Source organism: Volvox carteri (assembly GCF_000143455.1).
Source record: "Volvox carteri f. nagariensis unplaced genomic scaffold VOLCAscaffold_3, whole genome shotgun sequence".
NCBI lineage: Eukaryota > Viridiplantae > Chlorophyta > Chlorophyceae > Chlamydomonadales > Volvocaceae > Volvox > Volvox carteri.
The window spans coordinates 1,349,491-1,374,153 of record NW_003307546.1 but is presented as its reverse complement, the minus strand read 5'-3'; the positions used below and the strand labels follow the sequence as shown (position 1 = coordinate 1,374,153).

Here is a 24,663-nt window from a genome sequence, read left to right as displayed (position 1 = left end):
ACACGCTCAGGTCCAAACCTTTTACGGGACAATGGTGCGATGTGATCGCCGCTACTGTCCTCAGCCGTAACACTCTAAGCCGGCGTGAGCGCATATATAGCCATTTGACTGCTCTTTGGCCGAATCAAGATTGCAAGGCTCAAAACTCCAGCTATAAACGATAGCTGCAGCCTCTAAGTAATCAGTGGTATCCGGCTGTATCCTGCGCTTATCGTTGCTGTACCACTACTACGGCTGCACAACCTACGGTTGTACGACTTGCGGCTGTACGACCGCCGGCGACGACACGCCAATGGGAACGCTCGCGCTGATGGTGGCCGTGGCCGGCGCAGCTGCAAGGACGTACTGCCCCTGCATCTGGCTCGTCACAAGCGAGGGCATTTGCCCCGTGACGAGCAGGTACTGCTGCCCCGTGTTAATTATTTGTTGGCCCAGTCCCAGCTGGGCGGGATACGGCATGGGCACAATGCCACGATGTGCCAGCGCTGCCAAGCTCTCGACCGGCGGTAGCAAGTGGTAGATGAGCGTCTGAGGACTGGCTGTCCCAGCGGACGCCTGGACAGTGCTGAGGGGTTGCGGTAGGGCTAAGGCAACCGCAGCGGGTGAAACTGACTCCGTCCCGGCTGGTCCGCCAGACGTCGTGTAGCCCGATGAAACAGCGTGCGGCTGTTGTTGCTGTTGCTGCTGCTGCTGCTGCTGTTGCTGCTGGGTATGGTTCTGTGCAGTTGCGGACTGCTGGTGCTGACTTTGCCGTTGCGACTGTTGTTGCGGTGAAGAAACTACTATCTGCTGCTGTAGCTGCAGTTGCGCCTGGTTTTGTTGCTGTTGTTGCTGCTGTTGGTCGCGATGCGGTCCTTCCTCAACGTCTTGCGCAGCCTGATCCATCTGGAGGTGCACTCGCGTCCGCAGCTCCTTAGCAGAGCGCGGATGCATAACGCTGCTCGCGGCCTGTGGCCCCGTGGGACCATCCACTTCTGCAAGCAAAGAACAAGAAGGTTAGTTCCAATATTCAATCATAGACAATCCCGAGCAACCTGCGTAATGGGGCCATACACCCATTCCATGACACGCTACAGGCTGCGCAACTCGATGCTATTGCCTGCTAACGTAGGCTCCAAGTCGAGCCACGTCGGACGGGATGCGAGGGGCTGCGCTACCAGCCATGTGTAGTCTTACGCAGACTGCATACCCAGCAAAACGCACCTACTGAGTCCGCTGGGGGTGCCAGGTGATGGGTCCCCCGAGTCTCTGTCTCGTCCATCTCCTCCATGGCTGTGGTCACTGCTCCTCGCCCGCTGGCCTTATCCTGATGGAGCGCGATGGTCAAGGGAGGGAATGATTATTTCGCAAGCAGACAGGCTTTCAGGGATGCTGCGCGTTGCTCAGTACATATCTGCAAATGCGCGCATATACTGCACGCGGTAAGGTGCCGGGGAAGCTAAAGCATTTCCATGTCCACCCCTACCACATCCATCATTTGTCCAGCAAGCTGACGTCATAGCAAATCGAGACAGCCTCGGAGAGGCGCCACCCTTCGGAGGTCCCACGATTGGGCCTGATGCGACCAACATTCCCCCAGCAACGGTTCGGCATCATGGCGCTGGCCATCTCCGGAACGGCTTACCTCCCCTCTTCGCTGCTCCGGTTGTTGTGACGGGGAGGCCGCTCCACCACCAGCGCGTGCACCCATCTGGTGCTCAGCACCGCTGAGAACGCTCTGGTGGGACGCATGCTGACCGCTTGAGAGGGCTAACGTTGGAGAAGCTGCTCCTGTATCCGACGAGGGCGCCCGGCGCTTGGCGTCTTGATCCTCCTGCTCCGCACCACACCGCTCCCCGAGCTCCGCCGCCGCCGCAGCCAAAGCCTCCAGGCCCCCGCTTCCCTTTTCGTACTTCGAATTGTCAAACTTTTCGGACAATTTTTGGTTCTCGTACTTTTGGAATGCACTGCTTGCGAGCCGGACATCCCCTGCAAAGCCGATTTCGGCGAAAGCCAATTACCATGCTCTCATTCTCGCAGGAGGCGCTCGCCTGTATCCTCTTTACAAAGACCAGCAGCGGCGTATGCGATGATCCCTTCTGGCATCCCATTGACTGATCCCGCATTCAATGCTACAGCAAGTCATGTTCCCATCAATCACTAAAACAGCCCCGCACCTGGCCGGCTGGACGCCTCCCTGCACGTTTCCTTTGTTGTAAGCACCTTGGTACCAGTGTCCGACGTCGTCGTGGGCTTAGCAACACTACCCCCTTCATGACGACCCGAAGTGGTCGGCCCCCCAGACGCCGCGGGCACGGCGGCAGCAGGCTGCTGTTGCTGCTGTGATGTTGTCGGCTGCTGTTGCTGCTGCTGTTGCGGTGACGCCTGCTGCTGCGTTTGCTGCGGTGGCGCCGGGAGCGTCTGCTGGCTGGGCTGCAGATGCTGAGGCGGTTGCTGAGGCGGTGTAAGCACCGGCGCCAGCCCGGCATAACCCTGAAGCTGATGGGATGCAACGGGCTGTTGAATGGTTGTGAGCGACGCGGCCGTCTGTGCCTGACCGGAGACTCCCGACAAAGTACCAGGTGTCCCCTGTGCCTGCTGGCCTTGTGAAGCGCTAGACTGCGGCCCTGGCGGAGCACCTCCGCGGACGCGGATGAACGACGAACAAAGAAAGGGCGCGGACACAGGTTCACCTTGGGATCGCAGTGCAGAGGGCAACCATAGGCCACAATCCAAACATCTTGCGCATTCGTTTGCAATAAGATGCGCGGCTTGAGCGCGCATGATGGTGCAGCGTTGGTGCAGACACAGAAAAATTATAATACAGTATACCTGTGCCCTGCGCAGATGCCAACAGGTCTGCTCCAACATAAAGCCTTCCCACCACACATGAGTACACTTGTCCTACACGAAGACTGCGCAATACCCTTCACGGAACCCCTGGCAGGATAGACGCAAACGCACAGCGAGGGACACGCCAGCTCCCTACCCGCTCCGGATGCCTGCTGTGCTGGCGCCTTGGCCCACCCAGCCGTGCCGCCTCCCAGCGGATGGCCTGCTGAAATGCCGTGCGAAAGGACCTGCATCACGTGACCGGCCTGCGCACCGGCCAGGCCTCCCTGCGGCAGCACCATCAACCTCGCCTTCAGCTGCGCCGCCGTATCCATGCTAGCAGCAGCAGCAGCAGCAGCAGCAGCCGCATTACCCGACGTGGACGGGCTCGGTGCCATGGCTACAAGCGCCGGCGGCCCCCCCGGTGCCGCCGCCGCCTGGGCCTGGTGGGCTGTTTGCGCAGGGTAGCCTGGGGTGACACCAGCTGGCGGTCCCACCATGGGCGCGCTCAGGCTCACCACTCCGCTGGCACCAGCGCTGGGCGTGAACCTCTCCACCACGCGGCGCACCATGTCGTGGGTTGTCTGCAGGTCACCCAGCTTGTTAGACGACGTGGTGTTGCGCTTGGACTCGGCCTCCTGTAGTACCTTGAGCGCCAGATGCCAGAGCTCCAGCTCGCTGTATTCGGAGAGGTTGATAAAATCCATGCCGCTGCTGCCGGGCTTTTTCCGCCGTTTCGGAGCTGGAGGCTGCGGGGGCCACGCCGCTGCCGCCAATCCATGGGGAGCATGCTGCGCGAAATGCCCGGCGACTTGCGTGTATACTGCCTGGCCGCCCTGCGCGCCGGCGACTTGAACCGACTGCTGCACAGGCTGGGCGTATGGGAGAAGAGGTGGACGGAGGCAGTGGCAGGTGCGGCACAGCAGCAGGGGGGCTCATAGTGGTTGGTACAGTTGACCAAGTTACAGCAGGACATCGAGCTGACACGACGACCTGTGCACCCGACGGCATATTGAATTATCAGGAGGTTCAAGGGCAAAAGCTTCCAGGCCGTCGAAAACCCGAGACTGGCTGGAAGTTATTGTACAAGGCGGCATCGAAAATATGGGTGGCAGCTTGGAAAGCAGCTAAGGAATCAACGTAACCTGCGCACTTGCCTGCACGACGTCAATCTCGCCCAAGTGACCATTGCCAAGTAACCGCTTCACTCCGGGCTGGGCGTCTACGCTGTTCAGCTGGCCGAAGTCTCCAGGCCCCGCTGCCACGGCTCCCGCTGCCACCGCAGACGCGTCCACCAGCATGAGCTGCGGCCCCACTGTAGCGGCAAGCTGCACTGGCGCCGGCGGCCGCTGGACTACCGGCGGCAGTTGCCCCGTCTCCTCATATTTTTTCTGGACTTCACGTACAGCTTCCTTCCGGAGCGGCAATGGCCAGGCTTGCGGGCACAGGCCTGGCCAGTCACACGCGATATCCGTGTTTACGGAAGGATCGGATTCACGGTATGATCAGCCCACGTTACCAACGTTCACGGAGCAATAAGTTGACGGTAGAATCGGTATACGGGATACGTCGATACGTCTAAGTAAGTTAGGCCGAAAAGCAGTGTCGAAGTTTGACCGTGTCATTACAGTATCGAAGACTCAGGGATATGGCAGAAATATGTTGATTGTATTTCGTTGCACAAGTGAGGTAATACTCACGGAGCTTCTCCAGCTCATCGTTCAGCGTCTCCCAACTTCGGCCGGGTAGGCGCCGTGCACACCGCAGCGCCTGGTCAGGCGTGATCGGCGCTCCGCGCGCCCACGTAAACAGCTCTGCAGCCGCAGATGCCGTCAAGGAATCGTGGGAATGTGCGACGGTTGTGGTGTTCGTTGCCTTCTGAGCCACAGCATGCACAGCACGCGTTTCAGCTAACCCTCACCGCTTAGATAAGCAGCCCAGCCGTTAACGAGGCCCCAATCGGGATATGGCGGCCCGTCATCGCGCAGGTCCTGGCTGCGGCCTAGGACTTTGTTCAGGTAATCCTTTATGTGCTCCTCCTTCACTCTGTTACCGCCTCCGCCTTCGTCAGGTACGGTCAAGAAACGGCTCGACTCCGGCATAAGCTTTACTAGAATCCTAACCAGCTGCCTCATCTCGTCCATAGGTCCACGCCTACTGGCCTAGGGGAAATAGGATGGGCGATGGAAAGAAGCCCAGGGAAGGGGTGTAGGCAAGCCGCTTCTAAGGAAACCGCGAACCTGAGCCGAAGAAACGGCGAGGAAACGTTTGAATGATACATCAAGCGCCGTCCAAGCGTTATTTTGGGATATGGGCGTGCCATTTGTAATCGACGTCGTTGTGAAGACACCTTACCTTGCTATTCTTGTGCTCGCCATGGCCTTTCGTCAAAGAGGGGTGCCTCGGCTGAGGGGGAGCGGTCAGGACCCCAGTTCCGGTGTCTAACAAGAAGCCATTAGGAAACAGTGGCATGGCTGTCGGCGTTAAGCCCATCCCCAAGCCCATTTGAATGGGCAAAGGCCCAGGCCCTGGCCCTGGAGGAATCACTAGTTCTGGCGGAGCAGGGAGAAGCCCTACAGTTGCTCCCATGTTGTCGAACTGCGAATCGCTCAAGAACTGCGAACCCGACTGGCCCGGGATGAGGCCCTTCTGAGATGGCTGAGACGAGCCAACACGCCATGTAGAGTTTTGTACGTCCGTTGCTGCATCGGGAGGAGACAGAGTCGGTAAACTAAATGGTGCTAGGGTGTGCGCCAAGTCCTGTTCTTCAGAGCTCATGGCTCCAAATTGATGAACAAGAACCTTGTAACGGCCAAGGTGTCAGCTCAAGTAGCAACCATGCAATCCAAGTAGTGCCATGTCTTCCGCTTGCATAGCACAGGGGCTTGCTGTGGAAAATTGAAGACTGCCGTGCTGTCCTCGGCAAAGACGTGCCGTGCTGTGTCGCCAAAAGGACAGCATTACAGTAGCCCGGCATGGCACAGCGTCCCGACCTTTGGTATTCTTTCACTTAAAGGAATTCCTTACACGGGCACTAACTTGTCCCAGCTGTCCAGCAGCTTCGGTGTAAGAGGCCCTGAGACCGGCAATCTTTCCGCCACAGCCGTGAAAATCGCGTCTAATGTATTGCGATTGGAACGACTTGGCGTAGCACGCCGCATTCCTGCCAAGCAAATAAGTACGCGAGCCACGCTCGCAGCCGTTGCACTCGCTGCACTAGTCGGCGTGTCCCCCGTATCCGAAAACTCCGCCGCCGCAGCGCCTTCCCCAAGGCCTAGGCGCTTGGACAGGAGAGCCAGCAGCGCCGTCAAGTGGCTCTGCTTTACCGGCATCTCCAACGCGCTGATGGCACCCAGCCCCTGCACCAGCGGTTCGACATCCTGGCTAAACATTAGCAGCTCCTCCAGGCTGCCCCAAAAGCCTTCAACCGCCGGCGCCAGCCACTCACTGGAGGGCCGCACCTCGAAACCAGCAAGCGTAGCAAGCAACCTCGCCAATAGGGTCGCGGGCAGCTCCCCCTGCCTGCAAGGCGCAAGCAATACCCTCCACGGAATCACTTTTCGCTGTGACAGGAAAAAAACCGTACTCCTCCCGCGATGGCAATTCCATAAGCCCCGGGAGGCCTTGCATAAGCAAGCAGGAGTAGTACTTTTCCCATACGGCTCCCTCCCCAGCCTCGCCGGCTGAAGTAATGCAATGTATGGTAAACCCCTCCCCACGCACCCACCGCCGCATGCACATCCACTACTCCCCCAGCCACGCCCATACGCCCATATACACACACCCTCCCAACGCAACACAGCGCACCCACCTTCCGACCAATGCAGCCAGCGCATCGTCCAGCCATGCATCTGTGGGTCGCACTCGCAGGTCCCATAGGCACACCAGGAGCGCCGCCACACTCACTGCGGACAGGGCCGCACGCCGAGTCCCCATGGCCCGAGTCGCCGACAGCAGTGCAGCCGCCCACTCGCGCCCCGGCGCATGACCCAGTCGCTGCAGCGCCAATGCCAGCGCAACCGCCTCCTTTGCGCCACACAGACATACGTACAGACACAGACACATCAGTCGCAGGCAAAGGGGCAGTCGGTTGCCAAACCGCACAGCTGCGTCCCGGGCTCTCAGCTCGGAAAGGAAAAGCGAGAGACGGGGGGAAAACGCAAAGGTTACTGCACAACTTTGACCACCTGTAGACAGGTGCACATGCGAAGGCATAACATGAGCTGACGAGCAACCTGGTTGCGGCTTCGCGACCAGGCGGCATGGCCAGCCAAGTGAAGATATCTCCCTTTCCTTTGTCCCCCAGCATACCCAATGTGCGGCAGCGTCGTACCTCAGCCTGGCAGCCCCGCAGCAGGGGCAAGCTGGCGGCCTCCGCAGCCCCCAGCCAGCTGGACCCCGGGGCCAGGTCCAGCGCCAGTACGGACATCAACAGCTCCAACAACTCTCCAACCTCCAACGGCCGAGACCCGCCTGTTGTTGAGCCAGCAGCAGTGCCGGACGCCGCTTCCGTCGCCTGCGACCCTGGATCTCCATACCGTGCCGCGGCACCCCCTGGAGCTCCACCATGGCCATTGCTAGGGCCGCTCCCTCCTGCTGACCTCTCGGCTGAAGCCGCCGCCGCCATTTCTTGTGCGCTGTCGCCGAAAAAGGCGGTACGGCTGGCCCGCAGAAATGCCTCGCCCCATTCTGCCAGCGGCGGCGAGGCCCACGTCACCGCCGCCTGGGCCGTCCGCAACAGCTGCCGCCGCTGCGACCACACTCCGCCCGCTAACAGCATGGCCCCCACCTGGCTCAGCTGCAGCACCGAAACCCAGTCCACCGGGGGAGCCACACGCACGACACCGCCGCCATTCTCACGCCGAAGGTGCCGCGGTGGCGGCGGCACGAGCTCACCTGCCGCCGCCGCTTCTGCCACTGGTGCCGGCGCCGGCAGCGCCGCTGCGGCCCGCGGGCCTCCTAGCAGCTCAACACATCGCGCCGCCATATGCCCCGCCCATGGCGAGACGCCCTCCGGCAGCGGCGCCGGCAGTTCGCCCGTACGGAGGACGGCCCACGTGAGGAAGCGCTGGAGGCGCGGAAGCGAGTCGGTGCCGGTGGCGGCACCGTCGAACAGCGGCGGCGCCAGGTCGGCCAGCTCATCAGCCAGCACGGAGTCTGGAGCTACCAGGGAGGGGTCTAGGAAGGGGACTTGTTCGGTCCAGTAACGCCAGAAGGGACCGACCTGTGGGTCAGTGATGCGCTCGCGAAACTCCGCCTTCAGGCGCTCCACCATTTGGAGGTCTTGGCGGCGGGACTGCGACCGGCCCGGGGAGAGGTTGGTGAGGGGTTGGTGGTGGCGGTGGTGGACGTGAAAGTGAAAGTGATGGCAGTGGTGGTGGTGATGGTGGTGGCGGAGCAGGAGGAGCGAGGGCGAGTGAGCGGGGTGGGGGCACAGAGACCAGCAAGGGGAGGTACGGAATTGGGCTGATTGCGGAGGGTGGAGGGTTAGGAAGCAGACGGGCCACATTTGGGTCGCAAGCCATGCGCCGCCGAAGCCAAATGGTAGCTGGAGGTGCGGATGTGGTCAGCAGCCGGGCTGAGGAAGTGGACAGAGACGGAGACCGGAGATCGAACATGGAGGGCAGGCACGAAGATACTCAGCGAGGGAGGGCTCACCATAGGAACAGTGCGAAACAACTCAGGGGGTTGACTCCGCTGTACAGCCAAGTAACCATGGATAGCGCAGTAGGAGGGGCTGTGGATGGGGGATACTATGAAGGGTTTCCCCTGGATGGTACTGCTCAACGACCTGGACGGACACCAAACACGGTCCCCTCGCCGCCGTCAAGGTGACAGGGACTCGCTTGGGCGCCCCTTCCCGACATCCGTTCGGATGCCAAGTCTGAGTCGGCGACTTTCCTCCTCTAAACCCTCACCCTCCCCTTCGGACGCCGTACAGTTGATCCTGTGCTCCGAGGACACGGTTTCCCCCCTTTCCCCCCTTTCCCACCCCCTCCCCGGGTCTCACCCGCCGGGCAACCGCCTCAGACATCAGCATGGCATCCGCGGACAGTTGACCGGCGCTGGCTTCCCAGAACTCAATAAGGAACAGCTCTATGGCGGGAACATCAAAATCTGGATCCGAAAGGAGCGCATCCAAGGCCGCGTCGAGATCCGAACCGTCCAAATCTGACTCAAAATCCAGATCCAGTTCCGGATTCAAATCCTCCGCGTCCGGGTCCTCATCAGCTTCCAGGTGATCCTCCCTGGAGTTCCGCCCGAAGCCAGCACCCGCTGTCTCACCCTGCTCCACTACCCCCCCATCCGCTGCTGCTGCTACTGCCTCCACCTCGCGCCCCATTTCCAGCAGTAGCACCCCCTCCAGCAGGTCTGCCAGGTCGTGTGTGTCGCACTCGTGCAGTGCCCTGGCGGCTGACAATTGTAGCGCCGTGACCCACGGGTCTTCGGGCTGGTAGCCCAGTCGAGCCAGGCCGTGCGCCAGCCGGGAGAGCTGCGGCCCGGTGAAGGCGGACAGGGAGGCGGTGCTGCCCTGCAGCAGCGCCGAGATGAAGTCGGGACCTGCATGGCGCGCCAGCCAGGGAGGGGGAATGGATGCCGAAGTACGTGCACGAGGGTGGTGATTAAGTAGGGACCGGTGCGGCCGAGGGGGAACATATCGCGGCAGCGCAGTGTGTGACGAGGAGGGGGAGGTGACGGTTGACGGGGCCTGAGGGGCAGGACAGCGGGCGGAATAAACCCAGCCTACGGAACCATTGTGTACGAAGTGCAACGATACCAGCACGCACACAAGCGGCATGATGCGGCCCGGCACCTCCTCCGCATTATCCCTACCAGTACTGAGGGCCCCCGTTGTGTTTCAAGCTTAGGGCCCCTCCTCCGGAGTTGACATCACCTCGCACCTGGGTCGTACCCCAGCGCGTTACACACGTACAGCATGTTGGCTGGAACTTGCGGAGAGGCGCTCGGGAGCAGCGGCACACTGGCCGCCACCAGCTGGTCCAACCAGCCGCCGGGAGCTTTAAACACATAGCTGCCCGCACCAACACCGGCACCAGCACTGCCACTGCCATCACCAGCGCTGCTGCCGCCACTGCTCACAGCACAGCCACTTTCAGCACCGGTGCCCTCATCGCCAGGTCCACCAGCGGCACTGCTGCGGCGGTACCAAATTGCCTGGGCCCATAATAGCTGCTCTAACGCCTGACCCTTCCCGCTGCTGCCGCTGCCGCTGCCACGGGCCATCCGCTCCCCCGTAGCCGCCATCAGCAGCTGGTGCCATTCCGGTGTGGGCATCACCCACGCCTGTGCCATGGCGTGGGCCAGCGCCGCCTGGTCGGTCAGGGCGGTGGCCGGGTTGCGCAGCAGCGGCATCGTAGCGGCGCACAGAGCCGCAGACCAGGCGGGCTCCGGCCGCAGCATCAGCCGCGACAGACCCGTCAGCGCTGCCAGCAGGTCACCAAGTCGCGCTCCAGAGAACGCCGTGCGCTGCAGATAGCCCAGCAGCGGCAGCGCGGAGGTGCCCACGATAGCGGCGAGGGGCGGCTCCGTCACCAGCACCGCCAGCCGCGGTAGTAGCCGACAGACGTCGCTGCACGACACCCCTGGCACCGGCGGTGGTGGTGATGGTGCGGCGGCGGCTGCAGTGGTTGCCGCCGCAGTCGTCGCCTCGTTGATGCCGTCGACGCTGTGTGCTACAGCAGCCGGCTGCTGCTGCTGCTGCTGCAGTAGCAGCGCGGCACCGAGCCGCTCTAGCACCGGCAGTACCGGCAGCATAATGCCGTCCTGGTCCGGTCCTGCAGCCGCCTTGAGCTCTACACAGCCCCGCAGCAACTCCAGAGCCGACACAGAGTCCAGCGCTGCCAGGCCACCCGCCAGTGGCGCCGGCGCCGGCGGGGGCGCCAGCAAGACTTGCGTCAGCGCCTCCATCCACTCATCGCACAGCGGCGCCACCGCCGCTAGACGTGCTGCCGCCGTCACCATCGCCGCCAGCTCTCGTGCCGTCAGGCGTCGCGCCGTCGCCGCCACCGCACGCTGTGCCACGTGCCAGTCCGCAGGGCCCGGCCCCATAGCCGCCGCCGCTGCCGCCACTGAACCCCCCCTGGCAGCGCTGCTTTTCTGTGGCGATGACGGCGACGGCGGCCCTCCAGTCACAGCGCCGGCGGAGCCGTCGTCGCCGATGCCTCCACCACCGCCGCCGTTGTCGCTTTCCCTAGCATCCGACATCAGCTGTACCGCCTCGTGGAGGTCTGCGAGCTGTGTGAACGCAGCCACGGCCTGCGACGGGCGCATTGCCGGCCACACAGGTCGCAGCGCATTAAGGAGCTGTAGCAATGTCACCGGTGTGAGAGCTACAGCCCTGCTCTCACCTGCACCTAGCCCGGCGGCGGCTGGCGAGCTCGGGAGCAGCGCTGGCGGCGCCGCAAGTGCATGTGCCGCCTGAGCGATAGCAGCCAGCGCATCACACCACTGGTCCGTGGACAGCTCCGCGCCGGCGGCAGTGCGCCTGGGCGCGTCCATGAACCCCGGCTGCGACTCCGGAGATGCCAAGTCCAGCAGCCGCGACAGCGCAGCCGACAGGGCGACAGCGGCAATGAGATCCGCAGGCAGATGATGCCGCGACTCCCGCCGACGCTGCGGCGGCTGCAGCGGCTCCCGCTGCTCCGCCAACCGGCACGCGTCGAAGTGCGCTTGCCGTCGTGCCGCTGCGCAGAGTACGGCCACCAGTGACTCCGGCCGCAGCGATTGTACGACCTCTGGCAGCACCGCCAATATCGATGCTGCATACTGCTGCTGCGGCGGCGGCGGTGGCGGCAAGGGGGGGAAGCGCCGTGGGCCGCCAGCACGCGACGGAGCAGCAGGTTGTGGCGGCGACGGCGACGCCAGCGGTGACTCCACGAGTGCAAGTACGATATCGCGCCGCGCCGCCTCTGAGAAGAGCCTGCTGGTCTGAGGTTGCTGTGAGGCTGCCGCCAGGTGCAGCAGCTGGGTCAGACTTAGTTGTCGTACCCCTCCCAGGACTGCCGCAATGACGCGGGCCGCCAGGCCTCGTCCCCCCGTTCCCCGGGCACTTTCATATCCGCTTGCCGCGGCCGGCCCTGGCTCCACCACCGCGCCTCCCACCGCCTCTTCTTGCACATCAACTTGCTGCTGCTGCTTGCTTTGCAGAAGCTGCCGCAGCAGCGGCAACCGCGGCAAGAGCTCCTCCTCCAGCGCCACCAATGACGCCTCCAACGGCAGGAGCCACGCCAGGCCCTCCGGTCCCAGCGCGCCGCCGCCGCCGCCGCCTCCGGACCCCATCACCCTCCTGCCAATGCCTTCTTCCTCGCCCTTAAGTCGGCCCCCCACTGCGCAGCGAAGCACCTCCGGCGGCACCTCCAGGAGGAGGGAAGCCAGGGCCGCAGCGGCCGGCGGTGCAGGCGACGGCGCCGCCGGGTCTGTGGTTCCATCCTGACTAGCTGCCGTACGCGACGCTCGCGCCGTCGCCGTCCCTCCCGGCGGCGGTGGCGTTCCCGATGTGACGAGCCTAGCCAGCGCTGTGACGCAGGCGCCGAGCTGCGGCAGGGTGAGCCTGTGCGAGCGGACGTGTCGTAGCAGGGCCCGAGCAGCCGGTTCCAATATGAGGTGGGTGGAGCCCCTGGGGGCCGCTTGCTGCTGGTGCTGGTGCTTGTCCAGGCCGTCTTGGACACCAGCGGCACTATCAACCTGGGCCTTGGGGGCCGAGGGCGAGGGCGAGGTGTATTGGAGCTGCACCGCTGCGGTAGCGACGCAGCCATACTCATGCAGCGTCGCGGCGGCGGTCATCGCAGCCGCCAGGTGGTCTGGGCTGCATCCTGCCAGCTGGGGCGGCAAATAATGAAATAGAGTCGCTGTCAACTGCCGTACACGCCCAACGCCTGTCGCCACACCGCCTGCTCGCTCCTGCTGCGCGTGCGGCCGTGTCCCCCCCCCGACCTCCACGTACCAGGTCAGCTCCAGGAGGGCACCCACACACCCCGCCGAGTCCAACGAGGCCGCCTTGCCCATCACCTCCGCCCACAGCATCCCCACCCACTCGGCCGCCAGCCAGCAGCCCTCGCCTTCTCCGGCCCTCTCCCCTTTCCCCCCCACCTCAACCCTCTCCCCCTGAGCGCCCCACCCCTCTCCCCCTGGCCAAACCACCATCTGCTCGTCCTGCTCGTACGGCTGCTGCTGCCCTCGAGACTCCGGCTCCGAGCGGGGGCCGAGCGGCAGTAGCGGCGGCGCAGGGGCTGGCAGCAGCAGCTGCTCCAGGGATGATAGGATCACGGCGCCCTGGGGTGCGGTCAACAGAAACAGCTGGTTCCGGAGCTCAGATCGCAACATAACCAGCCAGGCCGAGGGGGGCGTGTATCCACAGGCGGCGGCGGCCGCAGCACACAGGGCCAGCTCCCCCGGGGTGGGCGGCGGCACGACCACCTCAACCGGGGGCAGTGCCACAGCAACACCACTACCGCCACCACCCGTACGGCTTTCCAGCACAGCCGCCAAAACCTGGTGCGTGAGCGGCTGGAGCATGCGGCTACTGCCGTCGGTGTTGTTGCTGCTACTGCTGTAGCTGTTGCTGCCGGAGTTCTTGTTTTTCTTAGCTTTGTCCCGGGCACTGGTAATGGTCCTGTCATGTCGCTGGCGGTGACGGTGCCGAAGGTCAGGGCAGAGCTGGTGCAGCGGCGGCAGCGCCGCCACCACCGCCAGCAGCTCCGAGGGTCCCCACTGCGATGTGGAGGACGCAGACGTGGCGACAGCTGCGAGAAAGGGCTCTGCAAGCTGCCACATCGCGTCCTCATCGTCCCCACCGCCGCCACCCCGCCCGCGGACGGAGGTCCTCTCATCCACCTGGGGCCCCCCCACGGCCCGGGTCCAGTGGGCCAGCAGCTCCAGGGCCGCCACCAGAGACCGCGGGCTCATCCCGGGCGCCAGCTGCCGAGCCGCCGCAGACACGGCCGCCAGGCACCTCTGCCGCGCCACGCTGCTGCCCGTCAGGGCGGCCGGCGGCGGCGGCGGCAGCACCGCTGCCGTGGGGGCCCTGGGGCTCCGAAACCCGGAGGGCAGCAGAGAGTCATCCTCGGAGGACTCCCGGCCCCGGCGAGCTCCTTCCCCGTTGCGGGGCCCCCAGCCCCCTGTCGTAAGGCCCCCGGTCAGCGGATCCATCAGGCCGTACGTCGGGCCCGACTTGAACGGGGAGAAAGGGGAAGGCGCAAGCCACTGGAGTCCCGCCGCGGCCCCTGGCCACAGTTGCTGCGACTGTAAACCCGTGGACATGGACGGCAGGGCGGAGGGCGGCGGCGGCGGCAGCAGCGGCGGTGGCAGAAGCCCGGGTCGGGCCACTCCGGATCTCAGGCTCTGCTGCGGCTGCGGCTGCTGCTGCCACATTCCGCCCGGCCGTAGCACCCCACTGCAAACCAGTCGCCACAACACCAGCAGCAGATCTGACTCAGAGAGCTGGCAGCGGCGCCCCGACTCTGGCGGCCCTGGCGGATTCCCCCCTGCTGCCGCTGCCGCAGCGGTGGTGTCCTGTTGGATAGTGCCCTGGCCCTTCCCTAGTGTGCTGGCGGGAGAGAGATCCTCACCATCAGGTCCGGCAGCAGCGTCAGAGGCATTGCTGGGGACGGCGGCGGCGGCGGCCCGATCCGAAGGCGTCTGGACTGGGGCCAGCGACTGGATCACCAGGTCCGTCAACTGGCGCCATTCCGCAGCGGCGAGGATCTTCGAGGCGAGGCCGGCGCCGGTGCCGCCGGTGGCGGTGGCAGTGGCGTTAGCAGAACCCTTGCTACCGCTCCGGCTGCTGGGTCCGGCAGGCCCCCCTGGGCGTGGCGACGAGGGAAACGGGCGGCGATACCTGGGTGTATCTGATACGGATGCCTGTTGCCGTGGGCCGGCTGGAGCTCCGCGGGGCTCTGCATCGGGGCGCTTCTGTGGCGCGTTTTCCTTCGGCTGCGGTGGACGGCCACGCTTGGAACCTCCGAAGCCCTAAGATTGGTTTGCGTGGAAGAAATTTAGGGAGTTGTTAAATCCATGGCAGTAGTCAATGAATTGGGTGCACGATTATTGTGCGTGTGGGAATGAAGCGCTGTGGTGAGGGTTCGGGTGTAGTGAATGTGAACCACGGGACGGTGCTGCCGCTGTGGCTCTGCGGCGCATGTGGGTAGTCCAGTAGACTGCGGAGCTCAAATTGTGTTCGGTGCGGTTGCAATGCAATGTAGGGGAGCGGCTTTTTAGGGAAACCCCGTTCGAATGCTCACCTTTCCAGGTCCGTAATTGCTGGCAAGCCCATGCTCGTCAACAATCGCCTTTAGACGGGCAGCCTGACGGTATTTCCATGTGTGGCGGGCTTGGGAAGCCTTAGAATTCCGGCAGGGTGTTCTCAGACTGAGTGTCCCCGAATGTACACGACCGCTAGCGATATGCCTCATGTGGTAAACATCTAGGTTACGCAATACCGGCAATGCGGTGTGAATTCGCAATCGGGGTAATAGGATAACCCGAAAGCCGGAGCCGTAGACTATAATACGGCACTTCGTACATCTGAGGATGGAAATCCATAACTCCAGCGTGTTTCAAAATTGTTTGGATATAGCTGGGCAATAGGACCAAGTAAGGTGACCTCTCACAGCTGGTTGCGCCATTTGTAATAATGCACGCACAGCTGAAAGCAAACCGCGCGGGCGGCGCACGCCGCGCGTTTGCGCCTGCGGGACGTCGCCTTAGCGTCAAGGTGATGAACGCGAACGTCTTGATTGCCAACACCAAGGGCGGGGGACACGCGTTCATCGGACTGTATCTTGCTAAGGAGCTGTTAAAAAAGGGCCACAAGGTCACTATCATGAATGATGGTGATGAGGTAAGGACTGCCTGTGTGAGCGATCGCGCTGATCAGCATGTTATTGGTGGGATAAGATAAGTTTGCGACAGGTGCAACTGTGCACAAATCAATTTATATCCACGCCCAAGTATGTTCGCTAAATTGAAAATATTTCGTCGACTTGCCTGGGTCAGCGTTAATATCACTGCGCTTGATGGAAAGGTCCAAATGTTTGTGATGGCGTTACATGCAAGCAAGGAGCGCTTCGCTAACGTTGCAACGAGCATCTCTATTTCCTCCCGTCGACTTGTAACGTATATGAAATCTCCAGAGCAAGCTGACGAAGAAGACTCCCTTCAGCAAGTACTCTGAGCTGGCTCGCGACGGTGCGACCATCGCGTGGGGAGACCCCACCAAGCCCAGCACCTACCCACGCGGCAGCTTTGATGTGGTGTACGACAACAACGGCAAGGATCTGTCTAGCTGCCAGCCCATGATCGACCATTTCAAGGTTGGTCTGCTCCCGGCGCGTGGGACACTGACTTGCTGCGGTACCCTTTCATGAGAGGGACAAAGGACAAAATAACGTGAGGGAGATTTTTTTATAGAAAAAGGGAGCGAAGCGGGTCTCGGTGCCAGAACAGTTCTCCCATGCTCCCTCACCGCCATCACGCTTGGATGCAGCCAGGTCTTTTCCTTGGGCCCTACCGGAACCCCAAACACTCCGCACTACCGCAACCCCACACACCCCTCACTCCCGAATCACGCAGCACAAGGTGGACCACTACGTGTTCGTGTCCTCCGCGGGCGCCTACAAGGCTGACTCCATCGAGCCCATGCATGTGGAGGGCGACGCGCGCAAGTCCACTGCGGGGCATGTGGAGGTGGAGGCCTACCTGGAGAAGGCACGTGTGCCGTACACCGTATTCCAGCCGCTGTACATTTACGGCCCCAACACCGCTAAGGACTGCGAGCAGTGGTTCGTGGACCGCATCATCAGGTGAGGGCATCATCGGGGCGGTGCCGGGGTGGTAGGCAGGGCCGGACACGTTCTGTGTGTGAAGAATGAAGAATACAAGGCAAACGCTAAGCATTTGGGACTGGAACCAGCTTGTAGACGACAAAAATTTCGAATTTGAATTTGGAGGCTTGCCTCTCACCTTTTAATTATAGCTACCGCAAGCCACTTCATTCTTCGTTTGAAAACGCTGAAACATAGGCTGGGTATGAAAAGGTATCTCTTCCCTCCCTGCCTGCGGGTGCTAGCGCAGGCCTGGCTGACCCCGGAGGTGGTGGGTTACAGGGGGGTGGGGGTGGGGCCGTGTGGTGCCAGCTGGGGCCAGGGGAACTTGGTCCATGGATACGGAGTATTGGTGGGACCAGCCGCTAAGGCGACCTGCAACCTGGGTAAGGAACAGCAGCAGCAGCTGGAGGAGGTGGAGTTCCCTAGCACCACCGCCACTGACGTCACTTAGGGTTCAGTCACCGACCTCCGCACTCCACATGGGACCCTCCTTCCCTCCCTCTCCCCTCACGGCCCTGCAGGGACCGCCCTGTCCCCATCCCCTCCCCCGGCATTCAGCTCACCTCCCTGACCCACGTGGAGGATGTGGCCGCCATGCTGGCCCTGGTGCCCGGGAACCGCGAGGCCATTGGGCAGATGTACAACGTGTGCTCGGACCGCTGCATCAGCTTCGTAGGTGGGTCGGGTCTCTCTCCTACACACGCGCGACTCCCCCCTGGTGCCCGTCCCGTCCTGTTCACCGCTCCAGACCGGGGTGTGTGGGCAGCAATAGCACCGAGGTGGTTAAGTAGGGAGTAGGCACTGATCTCCGGCTCCCCCCTACCCGCAGGCATCTGCAAATCCGTGGCCAAGGCTCTGGGCAAGGAAGCCAACATTGTGTTGTACAGTCCGGAGAAGGTCGGCACCGGCAAGAGTGGCAAGGCGGAGGGATTCCCCTTCCGGTGAGGACCTGCGGATGCACGTACATACATACGTGTGTGGGTGCCTGAGCCCCGTGTATGCATACTTTTACATTGTTGCTGTTGTTGTTTTGGTGGCGGGGTGCATTCGCTTACTCCTGGAGGGGTGGAGACAGCTGGACAGGTGGACTGAGGTGGGGTGCATGCGACCACTGCCCGCTGCGGCCCTTTCTACACCCCGCTATCCACCCGCCCATGTACATGTACACACTGGTGTAACGCAGCGGTTGCAACCTCCCCTCTCACCGCCGTCATGCAACACAACCGTCCTTCCTGCTCATCCCCTCCAATATCCCCTTCTTCTTCCTTCCCTTTCCTACTGGCTCCCCTTCCGCGGGACCCCCAGGACGGTGCACTTCTTCGCCTCCTCGGACAAAGCCAAGAGGGAGCTGGGTTGGAAGCCCAAGCACGACTTCCAGAAGGACGTGGCAGCCCTGGTGGCGGACTACAAGGCGCAGGTGGGTGGGGTCCCGGAGCAGGGGGGGGGTGTAACCTAAAAGAAGATTGGAGGAGGTCCCGACGGACCAAGGGGGGATGGGATGTAGCCAGGAGCTGAGGTGACCGGGGACTCGGGAGTACCACCCTCATGACCCGATGAGTTGCGAGGACCCTGTTACCCCTCGATGGACGGGACGGGCAGCGGAAGCCACTCAGTGACGCCATCGGGCCAGCCACCTGTCACGGGCTATGGGATAACACCTCCCCATTCTCGTGTTTATTTCCTAACCCCCATCCCCCGCTCCCCACTCCTTCAGGGTCGGGATAAGAAGGATGTGGACTTCTCTATCGACGACAAGATTCTGGAGGCGCTGGGCAAGCCCTTCAAGCCCGCCGCCGTCGATAGCAGCAGCAGCAGCAACGGCTTCACCCGTATCAGCTCCTCTGCGTCCCCCTCCCCCTCTCCCGCGCAGCGCCGGTCGTCGTTCAGTCCTCGTCGGGATCTGAAGATCCAGCGCACCGTGCTGCCACCCAACTGGAGGGAGTCGTTGGATGGGGGGGAGGCGGTGTCCGCAACCCCCTCGGCCGCTCCCCGCCCCGCCCGCAGCAGCTCCGTTCCCCGGGACTGGCGCTCCTCTCTGTGAAGGGGAGAAGCCGAGGGAGCCAGTGTGAGCTCTGTGAGCTCAATGTCGGTGTGTGTGTATGTGTTGATGGTTGCACTGGAATGTCAGCCGTGGGGCTAGGGGGAAAGGCGCGGATCTGTTTGGCCGCTTCACCCGTTGTGAGGAGGGGGAACGACTAAGGCAACGGGCGGCAACAACGGAAGGTGTTCGGGGAAGCCTTAGCTGGTTGAGGGCTACAGCTGCCTTTGCTGCTTCTACTGCTGAGGACCTTTTGCTGCGGAGAGGTGTAGCCCTCCCTCCCAGGGGGGTGATCGCTGGCAGGTGCCTGGGGGAAATTGGGGCGAAGAGCCGGGTGTGTGGGTCGTGCTCACCCATTCGTAGCGCTTCGAATTTTGTGTCCCGTCGCCACCAGATGACATGGGAGGCGCTGGTGGGGGCAGCTGCAGCGGCTCCAGTGTAGATGGTCGCGATATCCGTGCGGGTATCCAGGTGAAACGAGGCATTTGTCAAGACAAAAACCGGCAAGTGTCACTCTTTTCCGTTGGGCCTTACCTTATCAACTAGAGCCTTGTGGAGATTGCGGTAGGCCGGTCGGTTTGCAACGCTGTGCGCACGGAGGTGCACTAGCGCTTGCAGCGATGCAATTTTGTTCGTGTCGTGCGTGAGAGCGAAGTGAGGGACGTCGGTGTGTTTTGCAGGCTTTCTTGCAACCCGTGTGAAGATTGAGCGTGATTACAAGCGCAGTGGATGATGGAGGAGGGGATTCGGAAAAGACTCCGAGGCCGAACTTGAGCTGCGTTGTGGTACACATGCATATTTTAGTGAAACTCGGAGCCCAATCCCGAATCAGCAATGTCTGTAAACGTCTAGAAGGCGAACTTTCTAACTTCACACAATGAAATATGATATTGAGGAATTCTTCAACTTGTTGACCGACACGAGAAACGTCTAAAGCCCTTGTCCGACATTTCTGGTCCCGGTGGCAGCAATGCAAGGGAACCTAAGTCTCTCCGCACCAACTAACACAAACACAGCATTGACAGAAGCAAAAGCAGTTCAGCGCTCAAACGGAAAATTCCCCAAGGAAGTGCCTCACGAAAATGAACAACGCGCATGTGCTGCGTGCCTGTTTAAGCGCTCGCGATTCGCCGTGGGCGTGTACAGTACACATTCAGTTTGTAGGATTCAACGAGATCAGACTTAACGGAATCATCTTCCCAATAGGCTAAATCACATATACATGCGTGCACAGATACAGTTGCGAGCTTGTGCGAGGAAAACCTCAAAGCGGTCTTCGGGCATAGCTTTGCAGCCCTCAGGTACGGCCCGTACTTTCCCCGTACGGCTGGGAGACAAGGAAAGGGCACATCCATGATGGCGACACAGGCACCGAAGACCTCGAGAGCTGGTTTACGCAGGAGACATCACACGCTTGAAAGTCAACACTTTGTCCGTCTGGCCCCGTATCCGGACAGTGCATGGCTGCTGCTGCGATGCCTGCTGTTGTTGTTGTTGTTGTTGTTGTTGTTGTTGTTGTTGTTGTTGTTGTTGTTGTTGTTGTTGTTGTTGTTGTTGTTGTGCACGCGACGGCGTCTGTGGCTGCTGCCGTCGCGGAGCTTCCCCCCCGGGCTCCTGCTGTTGCTCCTGTCCGGATGCCGCCTCCCCCGTGCCAGGCTCCTGTGTTTCTTGCTGGGTCGCGGCAGCCGCAATTTCCTTATCCAGGAGGAGGATATCCCCCAGGTGCTCCTCGTATTTGCCTTGCAGCACGATACCGTTCTGGAGCCTAATGACTGGTGCATCACTATCCAACGCCTACAAAGATATGGAAGGATTCAGTTGCAAGCTGTAGGGCCCCTTGTGGCACCCCAACCGGTTCAGCTCACCTGGATGACGAGCTTTTCACCCGGGTTCAGCCAAACGGCCACGTCCCGAGGAAGGTCCAGCAACACGTACTGAACTTCTTCGTCGCCTGGAGGGTTCCATGCCGTCAGTGATTGTGTGAACCCTTTAGGAAGCTGAAAGCGTCAGTTAGCAATTGCTGTCGGCCCTACCCTCTGTGAGAACGATCTCCGGTGGACCATCTACACACGCCATGAGTTTATGTATAAAATTATGTCGATGTTGGCATTGCGGCGCACAGAACAGGTAAAAGGCGTTGTTGCGTTCGCGCCACGCCCGATTCTACCGTACGAGTTGTTTTTCCTTGCATACCCATCGGAAGCATTTTTGATTTCTTTACTATGTTTGTAACTATAACGGAGTTGCCTCTGCTCTGCTCCCTGCCCGTCTTGTGTCGCCATCGGTAGGGTTCACTATCGTAGATTCGAGGTGATATCCAATTAGCTCATACACAATTTTTTATTCAACCGATACCGATAATTAATATGATGGCAGCAACGGCGGAGGCGACTTCAAGCATGCAAGAGGGTGCCGATAGTGCCTACGTCTCGCCGCATGCTCGAAACAAGATTGTCCTTAAGCTGGCACGGATTGGTGAAGAAAGATGCAAGCTTCTCATCGAGGATTTTAATATGTGCTGTAAAGGGCGCAGTATAGGGCAAATTTTCTGCAAGGGGAAATACAACGCCTCGCAAGAATGCATGCACAGATAGTAAGTGCGGTCAAGATTGCTGAGACGGTGGGGGGATTTATACGCCCCTTTGCAATTTGCCTTGCCGCTCTTGACCCCCTTGGGCCCTAGGCTTACTGGTTCCACAAGTAACTTCCCCTGCCCACCTGCGAAGTTGCAAACGGGAGCACGACCCCTTGGTCCCGTTAACCAAACCACCAAGCACCGCAACCCGTCCCCATATTTCCTACTCCCGTTCATCCTCCTCACCTGCTGGCAGTATGAACGAGGCCAACCTGGAGCTGGTGGCGCGGAGGTGGATCAGTTTGGGCCGACCCCGCAAGCCCGATTGGAGTGTACTGCTGGCGGGCGTGCAGGAGGAGGGAGACCGACTAGGGGGTCTGGGGACGGCAGGGACCGGTAATGGCCCCACGGCTGCAACAAAGTCCTAAACATGAACCGTCGCAGATGAGATGATGATAGGCAGAAGGGCTATGTGTGCATGTTCGAATTGTCCTGAAGCCATGGAGACATACGTGGGGAGTACGTGTGGATAACAGAGGGGGTTGTTGGAACGGACACGCGCAAGGCGTGGCAGGCGGTGGGAAGACCGCTGGATGAGCGGTTGGGGGGGAGGGGAGATGGTGCTTGCTGCTGCGTTCTGAATGGGCATTGGAACGGGCCAATTGATTTCGCGTGTGTGTGTGCGTCTGTTTATTAGTTAGGATGTCTCTGGGTGGTGGTAGGAACGGACTCCAGGGCCGGCCGAAGCAGACCGTTACCCGTGGGGACTGAGACGGCCGTGCCCGAGCCCTCAATCATTTTCACGATTCCTCGCCGGCGAACGCGGCGCCGGATAGAACGGAGGCTGGTTTATGTTAGTCGGCCATCCGCCAACGTCATAGGTTGTACGGGACTAGACATCAATGCGCGCGCTTCTGTGCAGGACGCGTGTGGGTAATGTGCGTGGGTACTGGGAAGCCTAACGCCGGTTCTGGTGCCGCAACCTGGGCCGGACTCTTGCTATCTGTGCGAGGGGGGGGAGCCAGGGAGCCATGTGTAGCAGCTCGGCGTGGATAGGTTGTGGAGGGGTTGAGTGACGACCTGCCTTAAGCCACAACCCATAGGGCAGCTATGTACGAGGGGCGAGAATGGTTATGTCCACAGCCCCACCCGCTTGTGCGCTCTGCCTCGGAGGATATCCGCCCCGGGGGAGTTCGGGGTCAGGCGAGGCTGGACGTTGCCAATAATCTGTACACAGTTTCGTTTGACAATAGGACATGGCCATGTCGTTAAGCTGTATGTATGTTGTGCGGAGGTATGCGGGAGTTGTTGTGCTCAACCACTTCACTGACCACCACGTAGCCACCACCCGGCTGGGGGACATTTTGGAGCCTTCCCCCACAGGACTGTCAGCACCAACACCAACACCAGCACCTGCACCAGCACCCGCAGCAGCTCGCCGCTGCCAGTTGTTGCGACCAGGCAGCTACTCCCCCAGGCGCATATATCGTATACAAGCCCCAGGCTGTGGAGGCCACGGTCGGCACGCTATCGGCCCCAGCAGCTCAGCTACTTGCCCGCTAGAGGCAGACGCCACCTCGGTGCCCCTGATAGCGCAGAGGGTGTTCGCAGCGGGGGTATCCAACAGGGCTCCCGTTCGGTCCCACCCGGCCCGGCAGTTGTGCCCGCACCAGCAACGAACGCAAGCGAGAGCTACTTCCGAAACACACATTCATCAGTCCGTTTATGCATACAAGCTTACTACTATGCAGTGCCTCTCTTCGTGTGATTGCCGTTTCCGGATTGCTGCTGGCGGCCACCCCCACCGCTGGGTCCTCGTCCCGCACACCGCCCCATCCCCTCAATCAATAAAGGACCCACTGACGGCCGCCAGGGGAGTGAGGCGGCTCCCAAACTCCCCTACCGCCTGATGCGGTCGTGACGCAGTACAGACAGACAGACAGACAGAGAGGTGGATGTGCTCTCGCGCACATGCAGATGCGGGCACGTGCAGAGACATCTGTGTATATTATTCGTGCATTGTTTTGCTCTTTGGACTCCAAATGCCTTTTTTTCGGCACTGGCTGTTACGCGCACAAACAGGCACACAATTGGTAAATTGTTTTGGAGCGGCAGACGGCCCCCAGGTCATGGCGATGGTCGGGTGTGAGTGCTAGTTGCAGCACCACCAGCATTTTTTGTTGTGTGCCGTGCGAACCGGGTCCTCCACCAGCTCCGGATGGTGGCTACAATGCCCGCCATCGGTACCCCTATATCAACAGCACCATCGAACTGGGCAGTCATCGTTCCACATCCAAATTAGATCACAGCCCCAAGAACCCCCTGCCGCCGGCCTCCCCGACCTCCTCCTCCCAGCTCAAACAACCTGAGCACTAGGGCGAGGTGGGCCTAGAGCGGCCCGACCGCCTGGAAGACGTGTCCCCGTCGTCACCCGCCCTGGCACGTTCGGAACCAGACCCACCCAAACCCCAGCCTCCCCCGCCCGCGCCTGCCGTCCGGCCGCTCTTGGGCCTCGGCCCCTGCGGCGACGCCGGCAGTCCCGTGAGCACATCCGCCAACCTGTCCACCATCGTCAGTGTGGGCTGATGCGTGTAGCCCGTCAGCCGGGCGTTCAGCTCCTCAAGCATCGCAGCAGCCAACACGTTGGCGCGCCGCATCTGCAGACCGCGCTCGCGGCCGGGGGTCTCCGGCGGCGGCGGAGCGGGTGGCGGCGGCGGCAGCAGCCCGTACCGACGCTCGACCTTGAGCTTGCGCGGCGCCAACGTCCTGTCGTACACGCCTCCGCGGAACGCACGCATCGGCCCGGGCACCTCCTCTGCCGCGTTCTGGCGCGACGCGGCTCCTGCGGGGCCGGCGGCGGTGCTGGCGGCGGGCCCGCTGCGGACACCGCCGCCGCCGCCGGCTCCGCCGCGGCGGTGCCCACCCGCATCACCCGCGCCTGCGCCGCCAGAACCACGCTGCACCACCACCACACCCTCCGGCACATGCGAATGTACGGCACCTGTGGCGTGCGCCGCGATGTCGGCCTTGAGCGCCTCGTACGTCGCCACCACCTCCGGGTGGGCCTTATGGAGCCCCCCTCCCAGGTAATCCATATCGTGACGGCTGCGGAAGTACTTGACGCCGTTGCGACCCCGGGAGTACGACGCACTGCCGGTAGCCGCCTCCGACGAGATCAGCATGCCGTAAGCATCGCCTGATGTGCCACTGGCTCTGCCTCCGCCGCCATGCACTCTCAGCTGGAACGCCGCCAGCCGCTCCTTGGCGGGCATCTTGAGCGGCTCCAGCCGACGTGGGACGAGCATGGCTGCAGCAGCGGCCGCTGCCGCCAGGGCTGCGTTGGCTTGCTCCCTGCGCGCCACCAGCCTCGGCGCGCTGAGGGTGTAGAGGCTGTC

At 61.8% G+C, this 24,663-nt stretch overlaps 4 protein-coding genes across 4 annotated transcripts in view; 1 reads left to right on the top strand and 3 right to left on the bottom strand.

The window, feature by feature from the left end:
* Positions 1-243: 243 nt before the first annotated feature.
* Positions 244-15,103, bottom strand: VOLCADRAFT_86669 (uncharacterized protein; the record flags this gene model as incomplete). Its single annotated transcript, XM_002946367.1, has 19 exons — positions 244-539; positions 1,204-1,306; positions 1,625-1,968; positions 2,157-2,618; positions 3,086-3,683; positions 3,957-4,261; positions 4,512-4,625; positions 4,733-4,973; positions 5,167-5,217; positions 5,841-6,333; positions 6,623-6,837; positions 7,145-8,107; positions 8,470-8,508; positions 8,822-9,372; positions 9,714-10,415; positions 10,554-13,104; positions 13,516-14,633; positions 14,669-14,799; positions 15,072-15,103. The coding sequence occupies 19 exons, from the start codon at positions 15,101-15,103 to the stop codon at positions 244-246; spliced, it is 9,309 nt and encodes a 3,102-aa protein (XP_002946413.1).
* Positions 15,104-15,406: 303 nt separating this feature from the next.
* Positions 15,407-18,793, top strand: rap41 (chloroplast ribosome-associated protein). The gene is made up of 7 exons (XM_002946531.1): positions 15,407-15,670; positions 15,963-16,142; positions 16,402-16,631; positions 17,177-17,331; positions 17,485-17,596; positions 17,961-18,072; positions 18,370-18,793. The coding sequence occupies exons 1-7, from the start codon at positions 15,464-15,466 to the stop codon at positions 18,694-18,696; spliced, it is 1,323 nt and encodes a 440-aa protein (XP_002946577.1). The 5' UTR covers positions 15,407-15,463; the 3' UTR covers positions 18,697-18,793.
* On the bottom strand, positions 18,762-19,551 carry upf4 (uncharacterized protein). The gene has a single exon (XM_002946366.1). It carries the CDS (start codon positions 19,484-19,486, stop codon positions 19,232-19,234), a length of 255 nt encoding a protein of 84 aa, XP_002946412.1. The 5' UTR covers positions 19,487-19,551; the 3' UTR covers positions 18,762-19,231.
* Positions 19,552-20,085: 534 nt separating this feature from the next.
* Positions 20,086-24,663, bottom strand: part of VOLCADRAFT_86667 (uncharacterized protein) — a gene marked incomplete at both ends in the record, with an annotated part of 26,467 nt that continues 21,889 nt past the window's right edge. The window contains 6 exons of the mRNA XM_002946365.1: positions 20,086-20,487; positions 20,559-20,644; positions 21,515-21,603; positions 22,232-22,271; positions 23,730-24,110; positions 24,192-24,549. Coding sequence (XP_002946411.1) covers positions 20,086-20,487; positions 20,559-20,644; positions 21,515-21,603; positions 22,232-22,271; positions 23,730-24,110; positions 24,192-24,549 — 1,356 coding nt within the window. The remainder of the gene's footprint in view (positions 20,488-20,558; positions 20,645-21,514; positions 21,604-22,231; positions 22,272-23,729; positions 24,111-24,191; positions 24,550-24,663) is intronic.